Genomic DNA, 15,087 nt, shown 5'->3' with positions numbered 1-15,087 from the left:
AACATACGCAAATCAATAATTGTAATACATCACATAAATGGTCTGAAGGACAAAAATCACATTATCACCTCAATAGATGTAAAAAAGACATTCGAAAAAGTCCAACATCTTTTCATTACAGAAACTGGGAATAGAAGGAACATATCTCAACATAATAAAAGATATTTATGACAAACCTACAGCCAATATAATACTAAATGGGGAAAAAGTTGAAGCTTTTCCACTAAATTCAGGGACGAAACAAAGATGTCCACTGTCCCCACTTTTGTTTAATATAGTACTAGAAATCTTAGTTATAGCAATAAAGCAAGGGATACTCATATAAGGGATATAAATTGGAAAGGAAGAGATCAAAGATGATATAATTCTATACATAAAAGACCCTAAAAACTCTACCAGCAAACTGTTAGAGCCGATAAATGCTTTTCCCAACATAGCAGGATACAAAATAAATACATAGAAATCAGTAGCTTTCCTATATACTAACAACAAACATGCAGAGGATGAAATCAGGGAATCTCTCCCATTCACAACTGCCTCAAAAAAAAAAAAAAAAAAGGTATCTTGGAATAAACTTAACCAAGGAAGTGAAGAATCTCTACAATGAGAACTTTAAAATACTCAAGTGAGAAACTGCTGAAGACACTAGGAAACGGAAAGACATCTCATATTCTTGGATTGGAAGAATCAATATTGTGAAAATGTCAATCATACCAAAAGCAATCTATACATTTAATGAAATCTCCATTAAAATCCCTACGGCATTCGGATACCAGCACAAAGGGGAAGGAGACCAACGCAGAGAAAAATCAACTCCTACCAAATCAGAGAGCCCGAGCCTCAGAGGCCCCCAACACCTCAGCACTGAAGCAGACCAAAAATGAACCCAACATGGCTCAGGGAAATTTTGTGGAAGAGGGGGTGGAAAGAATGTCAGAGTCACATGTTGGGTCATGATTTGCAGAGACATTTAGCATACCAATAACTGGGGACTAACTCCACAATGCACGACCCATTTACATCAACAAGGAGGGTCTAATGGGAGGGTGTAGATCATAGATGAGCCTAAACAATGGTACCAAACTGCCTGTATTTGATGAAAAGAAAACTAATAAATCAAATTAAAAAATATATATATAAATAAAAATAATAAATAGTTAAAAAAAAATCCCTATGGCATTCTTCACAGGAATAGAAAACACAATCCTAAAATTCATTTGGAAGCACAAAAAACCTCAAATAGCCAAAACTATTTTGAGCAACAAAAATAAGGCTGATGGTATTATCATACCCGATTTTCAGCTATGTTACAGAGCCATAGTAACAAAAACAGCATTGTATTGGCACAAAGACAGACATGTAGATTATGGAACATAACAGAGGACCCAGCTGTTAATCTAGGCAGCTACAGCCATCTAATTTTTGATAAAAATGCCAAAAATATCTATTGGAGAAAACACAGCCTCTTCAACAAGAGGTGCTGGGAAAACTGGATGTCTATATGTGGAAAGATGAAAATAGATGCTTGTCTTTCTCCATGCACAAGAATCAAATCTAAGTGGATCAGGGACCTGAATATCAGACCTGAAACTCTGAAATTGCTAGAGGAAAAGGGAAGGGAAACCCTTCAACATATTGGCATAGGGAATGGCTTTCTGAATATAACCCCAATTTCTCAGAAAATAAAACCACTAAATCAACCACTGGGATCTCATAAAATTACAAAGCTTTTGTACAGCAAAGGACACTGTGAATAGAGCTAGAGACAACCTACAGAATGGGAGAAAATTTTTGCCAGCTATACATCTGACAGAGGATTAATATCCAGAATATACAAAGAACTCAAAAACAAGAAAAATAGGAAATCAAACAACCAAATGAAAAAATGGGCTATGGAACTAAACAGAGTTCTCATCAGATGGCGTATAAACATCTAAAAAAGTGTTCTACATCCTTAGCCATCAAAGAAATGCAAATTAAAACTACCTTGAGATTCCATCTCTCTCCCAATAGAATGGCTACCATCAAGAAAACAAATGACAATAAATGTTGGCGAGGATGCAATAAAAGGGGGACCCTTATACACCGTTGGTGGAAATGTAATCTGGTACAGCCATTGTGGAAATCAGTGTGGAGGTTCTTGAAACAGCTAAAAATGGATGTGCCATATGATCCAGCTATAGCACTCCTAGGAATATATTCTAATGACTCTTCTCACTACCTTAGAGATACTTGCACAACCATGTTTATTGTTGCTCTATTCAAAATAGCTAGGAAATGGAATCAGCCTAGATGTCCATCCACAGATGAATGGATAATAAAAATGTGGTACATCTATACAATGGAGTTCTATTCAGTGGTAAAGAAAAATGAAATTATGAAATTTGCAGGGAAATGGATCTGGAAAGAATTATACTAAGTGAGGTAACCCAGGCCCAGAAAGCCAAATGTTACATGTTCTCTCTCATATGTGGATTCTCACTACAAATGTATAGACTTGTGTGTGAGCTGGAATCAAAAATCAGTAGCAGAGGCCCATAAGCTAGAAAAAGGCTATATATAAGGGAGGGAGGACAGGGAAGGTATTAAGGGGATGCTATTGTGTTTCTATAAGTAGGAGAACAGATTACAGGGAGGGGAAAGGCCTAAGTGAGGTCAGGGGAAGAGATTGTATAAAAGAAAGGTGGCGGGGGACAAGGGGGAATCAATAAAAATTCAAGATATTCTGAATAAAAATCTACTTTCTAGAATAATGGCACATCTAGAAACCATAGATTGTTACTAGAAAATTTTCGGTACCAGGGATGGGATACCTTCCAGTGAGTTGACCAGGGAAGTCACTGTTGCCTCCAAAACATTATAGGCTATTGCTAAGGCCCTTGGTTTCCCATGAGAGATGGTAAGACCCTGTTGCTGAAGAGTTCACATGCCTGAGCAGCAGTCACTGAGAAATCAATCTGGTGCTAAGCAGAAAACCTTCTCCCTGTAGCCCAGCCAAATGAAAGCCAAATGCAGCCTTATAGGAGACAGAAATCATCAACTGTGAAAACTTGAAAACTTCAAGTTTGGCCAGACAGGCCAAGTGCAATAGTGGCATGTCTGCTCTGGGAGAAACCAACTGCTCTCTAATTGGACTAAGGCCTGCCTGCTCTATAGGAGGGAATACATGCTTGGTACTGAAAACCTAATCAAAAACCTATGGCAGGGGAGGTCATGAGCCTTAGGATATAAAGCCTGCTCTTGTCTGCATAAATGCATATATTATTCTCACCAAATTGTCCTGAAAGCCCTACACTTAATGTACATATTCATATGTTAACGCTACTCTCACTTCTGGTTACAGAAGCTTCTCTTTTCAGATGGTGATGACCACTGGGATGGCCCAAAAGGCAACATAGTACTGAGAAGAAGGGACAGAGAAGTGTCCAGCACTGAAACATCTCATACCCTCCAAGGCTCAGGGTCCACTGTCGAAGAGGGGGTGGAAAGAATGTAAGAGCCAAAGGAAGGGTACCACTCCTTACATGCAACTGTCCAGACAGAAATTGGCCTCGATATCCAAGACCTTGCAGTGCCAAGCAACACCTACACAAGAACCTCATTATAGCAGACTAATGGAGAGAGGGAGGGGATATGACAGAGAGCAGAGTTATGAAGGGGAATGTGGGGGAAGGGAGGGAAATACCATGGTTTGTTGTCTGTAAGTATAGAAGTTGTCAATAAAAAAAATATATATTTAAAAAATGACATTGGGAGGCAGAGGTAGGAGGATCGCCATGAGTTCAAGGCCACCCTGAGACTACAGAGTTAATTCCAGGTCAGCCTGGACCAGAGTGAGACCTTACCTCAAAAAACCAAAAAAAAAAAAAAAAAAAAAAGAAAAAAAATCTTGGATTCCCACCAGGAACAATTGGTACGGCCCTATTGCTGAAGACTCCACATGCTTGGGCTGCAATGTCACTAAGAAATCTTTTGGAGCTGAGCTGAAAACCTTGCTATAGACCAGCTGACAGAAAGATGGAAAAAACTATGCTGCATGCAGATCCATGGGAGACAGAAAAGTCACCAGTAAAGATGAGCAACAGTGGACACTGCAAGCCTTAAAGATGGGCCAGCCAGGCCAAATGAGCCAATGGGTGCAACAGTGGCATGTCTGTTATGGGGGAAACAAATTTCTAAATTGGACTGGAGGCACACTCCACAGGAGTGAATACTTGTCTGATATTGAAAACTTATGATGGGGAGGGGAGATCATGAGCCCTAGGGATGTAACACCTGCTGTTGTCTGGCTAAACACATATATTATGATCACCAAACTGCCTAGTAAGCACTTCTCTTAATGTTCATTCTCATATATTAATGCTAATCTCACTTTTGGGTTAGAGAAGCTTCTCTTTTCAGATGGTGGTGACCTCTGTGATGACTCAAAAGGTACCACAGTGCTGAGAAGTGAGAGAGGAGTGCTCAGCACTGAAACATCTCCATCACACCTTCCAAGGCTAAGCGTCCATTGCGGAAGAAGAGGTGGTGGAAAGAATCTAAGAGCCAACAGGGAATTTTGGAAGACAGGGAAGAAAGAATTTAACAGCCACAGGGTGAAACATCATGCCCACAGGCATTTCCTCCCCATAAACAACAACAAAAAGTGACTGCTGCTCCCACAATGCATATCCTACAACCCCATGGGAAATACCTGTAACCCCACTGAGGAGGGTCCCTGGTGGAGTAGGGGCAGGGACGAGAGATAAGAGGGAACCAACACATGATGTATCCATTTGAAATATGTTAATAAAAAAAGAATGTATGAGGCAAATGAGGGTAGGACTCCTTACAATGCACTCTTCTAGACTCAAAATGGCCTGGATATCTGTGACCTCACAGTGCCTGGTACTACCTATGCAAGACCATTGTAATAGGAGGAAAAGATGACATCAAAATAAAGGACATTTAGAGGGGGAGGGGATATGATGGAGAGTGGAGTTGTGAAGAGCAAAGTGAGGGGGAGGGAATTATCATGATTTATTGTCTATAATTATGGAAGTTGTAAATAAAATGAAATCTTTTAATCCATTAAAAATAAAAGAATGTGTGTGTGTATATATATACATATACTTGTGGGGGCTGAAGAGATGGCTCAGCAGTTAAGGCATTTGCCTGCAAAGCCTAAGGACCCAGGTTTGATTCCACAGTCCCCACATAAAGACAAATGAATAAGGTGGCACATGTGTATGGCGTTCGTTTGCAATGGCAAGAGGTCCTGGCATACCCATTCTCTCTCTTCCTCTTACACTCTCTCAAATAAATAATAATTTTTTTTTTTTTTTTAAAAGAAGCCAGGCATGGTGGCACATGCCTTTAATTCCAGCCCTCAGGAAGCAGAGGTAAGGAGGATCACCTTGAGTTTGAGGCCACCCTGAGACTACATAGTGAATTCCTGGTCAGCCTGGGCTACAGCAACACCCTACCTCAAAAAAAAGGGCTAATAAGAGACAAAGGAAGGGTAGGGCTCTTTATAACGTGCTCCTCCAGACACAAAATGGCCTGGATAGCCATGACCTCACAGTGCCTGACACTACCTATGCAAGACCATCATAAGGAGGAAAAGATGATGACATCAAAATAAAGAGAGACTGATTGAGAGCAGAAGGGGATCTGATGGAGTGGAGTTTCAAAGGGGAAAGTGGAGGGAGGGAGGGAATTACCATGGGATATTGTTTACAATCATGGAAGTTGTTAATTATAAAAAATTAAAAATGATAATAAAATAAAAAACGACTGGAGAGATGGCTTAGTGGTTAAGGCATTTGCTGACAAAGCCAAAGGACCCAAGTTCAATTCCCCAGTACCCATATAAAGTCAGATGCACGAGGTGCCACAAGTACCTGGAGTTTGTTTGCAGTGACTAGAGGCCCTAGGGTGCCCATTCTTCTTTGCCTTTCTCTCTCAAATACATAAATAAATAAATAAGCAGGGCTGGAGAAACGGCTTAGTGATTAAGGCACTTCTGAAGGCCCTGGTGCACCCATTTTCTTTCTTTCTGTAAGTTTATTTCTCTCTTTATCTCAAGATAAAGTAAATAATAAGTTTCAAAATAAATATTTTAAGGGCTGGAGGGATGGTTTAGTGTTTAAGGTGCTTACCTGAAAAGCCTAAGGACCCAAGTTTGATTCCCCAGTACCCATGTAAACTAGATGCACATGGTGGGCTGCGTCTAGAGTTTGTTTGCAGTAGCTGGAGGCCCTAGTGTGCCCATTCTCTCTCTCTCTGCATCTTTCTCAAATAAATAACAACAACAACAACAAATTTAACAAGTTATTTGTGCTTTCCTCCCATCTATTTTGTTGCATTTATTTATTGGTGAGTAGAGAGTGTGTTTATGTCTTAAGGGCATGCCAGGGCCTCCTGCAGATGCAAATAATTCCAGATGCATGAGTCACTTTGTATATATGGCTTTACATGGGTACTGGGGAATGAATCCTGGTTGGCAGACTTTGTAAGCAAGTGCCTTTTAACCACTAAGTTATCTCCCTAGCCCTCCCTCTTATTGCTTTACCATGTAATACTGACCGAGATAATATCAGTAGTTAAGTGCTATTAAATCTAAAGACTAAACATTCCTCAAGGAACCTTGCTATCTAAAGGGGGAGTAATAGGGAAATAGTTATGTTAGGTGGAATTATGACCATTGTTATTGGAAGTTAATCATGACATAAGGAGATGTGTTTGGGTGTCCAGTGAACAAAAGGTGGTCAATCTCTATTTTCAACTGAGTGGATCAGGAATCAAGCAAACATGCACTTCACAGATTCTGCCAAACTCCAGTATCCAATGCTGGGCCAATTTAAATGAAACTGAATGTCCAAAATGATTTTAGAAATACTATGTGGAATAGAGGAAGGGGTAGTAAGCCTGGGAAAGGAACAGCACACTCATGAGCACACATGTGACTGTGGTATGGACATGCATATGGTTATGTGCTCCTGAGTGAAGAGGAGGCCTACCTGGATGGTCAGCACCTGCAACTCCAGCATTTCTTGTGACACTCTCGGGAGCCCCTCAGCTTCTGTGGGGCAGGATCTCCCATAGACACCAGAGTCTGCAGGCACTGAAGTCCTCTTTATAAAATGGCATAGGATTATCTATAGCCATGTCCACCTTCCTGTATTCTTCATACCATCTCTGGATGGCTTAGAATATCATATACAATGTGAATGCTATGTAAACAGTTGTTAGGTTCTAGGGAACACAAACAAGAAAAATGTACATTTTCAGGTCAAGTAAGTTTTTCTGAACAAGTGTCAACTACAACTAGTTGAGTCTATGTATAAAGAGGGCCAATTACATACCATAATAGTTCATCTTGTTTCAACATCTACAAATACTTCAGGTAATAATTTCCAGCCTAGGACATATTAGTTTTCTTCTGCTTTTATTACAAGCATATAATATCAATTGGCAAAACACTGAATACAAGCTTCACTATCATAAAATCAAAACATTAAGCAATATTCCAAAAAAGATTTTAGACAAAAACTAGCCACCGATGGTACAAAAATTACACACTAACACAATCATAAAAAATGTAAACTTTCAAATAAAACAGTCAAAAATCTGTATCTGCATCATCATTTCCATACACCAAGCAGCTGTTAGCTGTGGGCCGCACTCCGAGGTGAGGGCTCAGGTGGATCTGCCATCCCTGACCTGATGTGAAGTTGCTTTCATTCAGGAAGTGTGTCTGGTAGGCAGCACACACACACATCTCATGGATACACTTTAGTTCACTCCAAATGTGCTCTTGAATGGGAGTGAATGACACCTGACAGGAATGCCATGCGAGACAGCCACTGCCACAGCCCCGCACAGCGTATTCCCCGTAGGAGCCTGAGGGACAGTCCCTGCCTGGAGGAGTGCAAGATATGCAGATATAATTTAAGTGATATTCCTAATCTACATATCCCAGTTTATTCATTTAGTGTATTTAAGTATCAAGGCGGAGAAAACCTTTGTTTTCATGTTAAGGTCACATGTGACATGTTGGGGCTTAAATGATTTCCTGAGGAAGCAGAGACATGTGTGTTTATGTGTGTGTGATTTAGCTATCTGCACTAAATGTGTTTTAACAGCACATTTAATATCCACATACAAGGTAGAAATCAGTTGGCTCATTCCTAAAACATTCATGCCAATGATACATTTCAGAGCACTGTGAAATGCCATCCTGTGTGCCCTCAGAAACAAAACAATTCAGGCTCCAAAGACTATGATGTCAGGGCAGGTGTCAGGGGCCAGCGGCCTGTTCAGGGCAGCACTGCCAGGTTTGTGGGCAGAGACCATGAGATCCCAAACCCCAGGGTGGCTCAGCCATGGCACACAGCTCCAGGACTCGGAGCATGGCATGACCCTAGTCACTCCCTGCCTGTCTGTGTATTTTTGAATATTGCTGGCAGGTATCCTCACGCACACACACACACGCATACACACACGCACACAATTCCAATAACAGCATTCTTATCATAGTAACAATGAAAAAGGCAAAACCAAATAGCTGAATGCACACATTTTGAAATTCCAACTATATTCCCTTTCAATTTAGTAGCATCGATGCTAGATCACAATTGAACCACGGCTAATAAACGCATGTTGGAACCTATTGCACAAAGCATAAAAATGCTCTTCATCCCTATAAAAACATACAAACTGAAGCTACGCAAAGTAAAAGAAGCTTGCAAAACACCTCACAATCGCATCTTATATGCCTGTAACTAAAGCTGGACCACGGAAACCAAACAATTGCATGGGAAAATATGATAGAAGGCTTAAAATAGAATAAATAATTTTATAAAGTTAAGTTTTCTTTTTTAACCCCCCAAATCTTAAATTCAATATTATATATTCTATCTGAGTTTTCTATTTTTGTGAAAATGGTGTCTAGCGAGACCCAGAACTGGGAGACTGGTCCCGCCGCTGCCAGCCGGATGCACCTGGTTTCTAGCTTCGGCAGCTGTGAAAACAACTTCGCAGGAGCTCTGCCTGCTGCTAAGAAAGCGCGACAGGACCGGCCACTAACTGATCCTGTGTTCATGCTGGAAAAATAAACTTCGGCCTTTGATGTCACATGAAGCTTGGCAGAAGTGAAATGCGACGCATGGACACATCCATCTGACGCAGGTTCACTCTGCCCTGTCTCTGAGCGAGGTAAGGCTACAGGTCAGACCAAAGGGCGGAAGGGCATTGGGAGACTGTCTGCAGTGCAGACAGGTGCACGATGGAATCTTAGAAAAATAGGTACTTTTGCTGCTGAGGTTTATCAGGTTAACGTGGTGACAGAAGCAGGGCGGCTGGGACGTCGGGGCCAGCTGTGACGTCCGCCTTGCTGAACACTTAGATCTATCAACTTAGCACCATAGCAAAGTCAAGTGATTCCAAAAGTAGCTATAAAGTTACAAATATATATCGTGAGATTATTCAGCGATACTAAGTTTGATCTGAATTGTGAATTAACTTTATTTGAATTTGGAGGCTCCTAACTGCTGAACCCTTCTTTAATTTCACCACACAGGAAAATACCTAAATTCTAATGTAATGCATTGTGAGAACACGGTCTTGCAGAATGCTTCAGCAGCACGTGTGTTCTGAGGTAGACAGGTAATATTTACGTACAAACCCTTGTATAGAACTCTAGAAGTGATTTGGATAAACAGCAAACTCAGGAAACTGAATAGTCCCAAAATCTTGGGCTGAAATAAAGGGAATTTTGGTCAATTCCTAACAAAGCGCTTGTTTTTGTGTTTTAAAAGGTCATACGTTAAAGACTGCTTGGATGAGTTAATTTGGATGTTTCCTCATCACTAAGATCGGGTCTCACTAGCTGATACTTCTGACATCTTGTACACATGAAAGAGGAAGCAGAAGAAAACAAGCCAAAGAGAGGCCAACCAGCCCATCTCCAACTGCCGAAGCAAAACTCCCCCCCCAAAATTCCAGTTGCTAAGGTGAAGACTCAGAAAGCCCAGCCCTTGGGAACACACTGAGACCTCTGTCTGCCCACTAAGGGCACAGGACTGGCTGGGATTGCAGGGTGCTGGACCTAGGAGGGAGAGGAGGGGAGAGATAAGATGACACCCAGACTTGAGAGAGGTCCCTGGGAGGACAGCATCCCTGCCCTTCATTCTTGCCCACACAGCAACCTCTACCTTAGGAACAAATGTGGGTGTGCTGGAGACTTATTCTCTAGTAACCCACCACCATCTTATCTGGGGACAGAGGGGCTAACAAAGAGTATTCTGCTGCGACCAAGAAAGTGCCTTCTGCTGGGCAGAGCACCCATGCCACTGGGTGGCTTGGCCACCTTTGGCAAAAAAAGAGCTCCAAAGCACACATGTCAACCTCACCAGCAGGAAGGTAAACGTGCAAACAGTAGCCACCAGGAGCATGAGGGCTTCCCATGAGCCTGTGCGAGGTATCCCCATAGGACAGCCTGCAATGACTGGTCAGCGTGGAACACAGCTAGCGCAACAGCCTTTCATCAAAAGGAGGTGGGAAGGAAGAGGCAGGAAACACAGGGACAGCCTTTCCAACAGAGGCAATTTAGAACAAGAACTTTTCAGCAAGCGATGGTCAGTCGCACTGCTGTGCCACATCTGCTGTGCTCTGCCGAGTGGATCAGAATCGTGGCCGTGTGACATTGAGGGTAATGAAGGACATAGGCCAGCCCCAGGACACAAGGCAGAAATTAAATGCCATGGCTAAATCACAGCATTACTGCAAGCCTCTTTATGTGTGCATCTTCTAAGTCTTCAGGAAGCTAAAGGCAACATAAATATTGACCATGAAAGGACTTTTTCAATAACTTAGGAACTCATTAAAATTAAAACTCATACAAGGATTTTTGAGGCTTATCATGAAGCCTAACCCATGAATTAAACAGACATGAACTGGATTTTTGAGACCTGGAAAGCAAGCAAAGGTGCTCTGTGGTGGAGGCGCTGTGGAAGCGTGTCGTACTATTTCACTTGTTCTCTGGCCTGTGGACCTGAAGCAGAGATGAGCATGTTTGGCTCCACAGAACTGCGAAGTGTTTTCATCTTCTGTAAACGCGTGCTGGTAGTGTCTTGTTGGGTGTGGATTCTCTCATACAAAAGTTATAAATATTCTCTATTCAGAAATCTGGTCCACATGACACCCAGAGGCAACATTCCACGCAGGGCTGCTGTGTGGAGCGCCGGGTGCGGGCTGAGTGTGGCTGGGCTCACAGCAAGTCCATCTTGGGTCTGTAGTGTAGCAGGAGGGGCGCCTTCTGCAAGACAAAAATACAGATGGCCGAGGAAAGAAGGGGATGCTAATAACTGCAAGAGCAGTGCCACATTTGAACCCAGTCCTGGGTGATGCAGTCACGGTCCTTGGTCCCAGGGTTGTGCAGTGTTTGGGTTGCATACCAGGGCCAGTGCTCATTACTTCAATTTGCTCTTCCTGCCCACAATACTAGCTTTAGTCCTTCCTGAGATGCCTTTCACTTCTGCTAGCCTTCCCTAGTCAGCACCAATCACTGGCCATCCTGGATCCTGGCCTGGCTCTGTCTTTCCCCTTCTTTCCAGTTGGCTCAACTGGAGAGGGAGAAGCTGCCTTCTAGGTCTGGTCAGGGACCCCCACTACCAGTTTCCTGACTCAGAAAGATACCCAATTTGAATGTTCACTCCTAACTGCAGTTGTCATGACCCTACCATGTCTTGACTTGGAGTGGGGTGGGGGAAAGATCCTGGCTATAGTGGATGATTACAGAAAGACAGCTGTTCCGCAGCAGTAACTCTGATGAAACTGTCAGGTTTGTACTCAGACAGAAGATATGCACAACAAGTAAGGAAGGGTCATGTGGTTGTCTAAAAACCCAACAGCTTGAGCACTATGCAGTCTTACCTTGAATCTCCACCTCGTGACAACCACAAATTTGAGAGTGTGGTCCTTGCCCAGGATCTCCTCGTTGCATAAAATGTCCAGCTGAAGGGAGAAGGGGTACAGTTAGTGGCACCTTCTAATCACCCTGAGATGGAGGCTGACAGTGACAGTGTCTACGAGCCCCTCCCCAGTTGTGTGGGAATATACTTGTCTATCTGTTCATCCACCTGCCTCATCCAGGACAGAAGCCAGGCATGAGCACAAGTTAGAACATTAAAGAACATTCCTGTTTGGACCACAACTTCCTCAAGGGACCAAGCAGTATGGCCCTTCATGGCTGTTACCAGGTGGGCCTGCGAGGCACAGCCTAGCTGCTCTTTGCACTGCTAATGCCTGGCACCTGACCCTCAGTTCTTACCCTGGTCCCTGGCTTCTTTGGTGAGGCTCAAGGCCTCAGTTAAGTCCCCTTCTTGGGAATTACTCACTGCCCCTCAGGTCACTGTCCTGGGCCTGGGCAATAGTAGCACATTTGTCCCTGGGATACTCATGAGCTGGCTGCAATACCTCCCCTCTCCCTTCTGTTTTTTTTTTTTTTTTCCTTTTTTAATGTAGGGGCTTACTCTAGACCAGGCTAGCTTGGAATTCAAAATGTAGTCTCAAGGTGACCTTGAACTCAGTGATCCTCCTACTTCTGCCCCCCAAGTACTAGGATGAAAGGTGTGCACTACTATGCCCAGCCCCTCTCCATTCTGGTTCTCAGAAGGAAATGTTCTTGCACTGGGAAGGCAGTTCCTCTCAAACCTCCCCACCTCTCCACAAATACTACACAGATGCCCCTTTCATAGTACCTCAACTGTCACAGGGCCCACGGCTCCCTTGCCTCTCTCATTTTTTCCTCATCCTTTTTCCCAACACCAGCCACATCCAGGCTTTGTTTCTCCAGTGGGCTCCTAGTAGCTGGTGCTCAAGGATGTCCTCACCCTGTGTCTATTGACCTCTCCCAACCTCCTATGGGGCAGCTGAGGCTTGGGACTAGGCCCCGTGACAACTTCTCAGACCCTGGTTCTGAGGTCTGACACACAGTTCTAGAGCCCAGAGTTCAGGGTAGTGGGGGATGTGTCTATGTGGTTGTGGAGAACAGCAGAGATTGGATCATTGATGAGGAACAGCTTGTTTGTCATGTGCCAGAGGCTGAAGTCCAGGTTACTGTGCCTGTGGAGGTCTCAGCCATGTCCTCGTAGGCTAGAGGAACAAAGAGAGAACCTTTTCCTCAGAGTTCAGCACTAACAGCCTCCCAGACAATAGTTCTGGGGTTAAATTCAAGCACATGCATATGGGGATACTCAGACCACAAGGCCCCTTGGTTCCTGTGAGTCCTTCCAGTTTCTGCCTTTGTTGTTTTTGGCTTCTTCTGTCTGACTCATCTGTATAATGAGTGCTAGTCAGTGGGCATGGTGGTGCATGCTTTTAATCCCAGAATTTGTGAGGCAAAGGTATGAGGATCACTGTGCATTGAGACCAGCCTGGGCTACTGGGCTGTTGTGAGACCTTATCTCAAAAAATCAAAATAGGGCAGTTATAGCAGTTAAGGCGTTTGCCTGTAAAGCCAAAGGACCCAGGTTCAATTCTCCAGGATCCACGTTAGCCAGATGCACAACGGGGCACATGCATCTGGAGTTCGTCTGCAGTGGTTGGAGGTCCTGGTGCACCCATTCTCTCTCTCTCTCTATCAAATAAATAAGTAAAAACAAAAATATTTTAAAAATAAATAAAAAATAAGGATGCTTGATCCTGAATTGAGGTCATCAGATAATATGGGATATTTTATCTCTGAATCCTAAGGTGGTCACTTTTGCAAAGACTCTCTTCAATTGGAGCCATACCTACAGGCTCCAAAGGAGACGTTGGCTCACCAGGTGGCGCAACTCCATACACTGTACTGAGTACTTCTCAACCACCACTTCTTATGTCCACAATATGCAGGCCTGTCCCACAAGCCATTTCCCACACAACCTGTGGGTCCTTCTCAAGCAGCAGTACAAATCACAAACCCCTGCACAACTATAACCTATTCTAGAGCCCTGCATTCTCTGGGCTTTTTACAACCCTACTGGTATTCCTTTCCATACTACCTGCAGGGCGGGAAAAACAAGGCTTTTTTTTTTTTTTTTTCTGTTAAAATTGCCAAACAAAGGGGCTAGAAAGATGGCTCAGTGGTCACAAAGCCTAAATGATGGATTCGATTCCCTAGTACTCATGTAAAGCCAGATGCACAAAGTGATGTATGCACCTGGAGTCTATTTGCACTGGCATAAGACCCTGGTACACTCACTCATATTCTCTTCCTCCTTGCCTACAAATAAATAAATAAATAAAACTTAAACTCTCCAAAGAAGACTGTTCAAGTTAAAAACAAAGAAAGACCCCGCCCCAGCTCCTGTGCTGCTGGCGGCTACCTCATTGAAAGAGGAGAGGTTGAGCTTCTTGGCGATGAACTTCTTCAGGTGCAGCACAGTGGCCTGGGCTGAACAGCGGATCCACTTCCGCTTTAGGCCCCGTAGCTTACTGCTGTTGCACTCCAGGCAGATGCTCACCTGAGGGACAAGGGCATATGGTCAGGAGCACTCAGGCCTTTCTGAGAGGAATGCTGGCTCCTACATCTACTAATGTAGCCTTCTTGAAATCAGAACAACACTGCAGAAGTTTTACTTCAGTCACTGTCTCTACTTTCCTAAAACCTCTTAAGTGTCTGCTTGAAATGCTGAGAAATGCCATAGCCTATCAATTTGGTCTTCTTAACTGCTTAACTTAACTTATAGCTGCCCTGAGAATTATGTGTCTCTGTCTGTATCTGCCAACAGTAATAGACTCCGAGTGACCATCCCTAGCCTCACAAGGGCTGCACTGAGCAAGGTTTGTGAAGGAAGCAGAGGTTGTTGTGTTCCCAGCAGAGGAAGAGCCATGAGAAAAGCCCTGGTCTGGAATCTGGAATGCACTCTGGCTGAGCCTCTGCATAGCGTTAAGAGTGTAGGCAGAGTAACAGCCAGGGGTGCTGGGCAATGCAAAAGTGCACTTTCTTCATAGGGAAAAATGTCATTCACATTCGAAGACTGGGGAGAAAGCTCCACTTTCAACACAGATTGGTCAGGGAGTAGCTACCCTAAACATGTACTCAAAAGTCGGATGCGGTGA

General features: G+C 43.4%; 1 protein-coding gene across 1 annotated transcript in view; it reads right to left on the bottom strand.

Moving 5' to 3' along the window:
- Positions 1–7,412: 7,412 nt before the first annotated feature.
- The window catches only part of Pcgf3 (polycomb group ring finger 3), a 54,459-nt gene continuing 46,784 nt past the window's right edge, over positions 7,413–15,087 (bottom strand). The window contains exons 9-11 of the mRNA XM_045161661.1: positions 14,352–14,489; positions 11,917–11,997; positions 7,413–11,299 (exon numbers count right to left, since the gene is read on the bottom strand). Coding sequence (XP_045017596.1) covers positions 11,252–11,299; positions 11,917–11,997; positions 14,352–14,489 — 267 coding nt within the window. The 3' untranslated portion in view covers positions 7,413–11,251. The remainder of the gene's footprint in view (positions 11,300–11,916; positions 11,998–14,351; positions 14,490–15,087) is intronic.

Source organism: Jaculus jaculus, chromosome 11 (genome assembly GCF_020740685.1).
Source record: "Jaculus jaculus isolate mJacJac1 chromosome 11, mJacJac1.mat.Y.cur, whole genome shotgun sequence".
NCBI lineage: Eukaryota > Metazoa > Chordata > Mammalia > Rodentia > Dipodidae > Jaculus > Jaculus jaculus.
The sequence above is the reverse complement of the archived record's forward strand: the minus strand, read 5'-3'. Positions and strand labels throughout refer to the sequence as shown.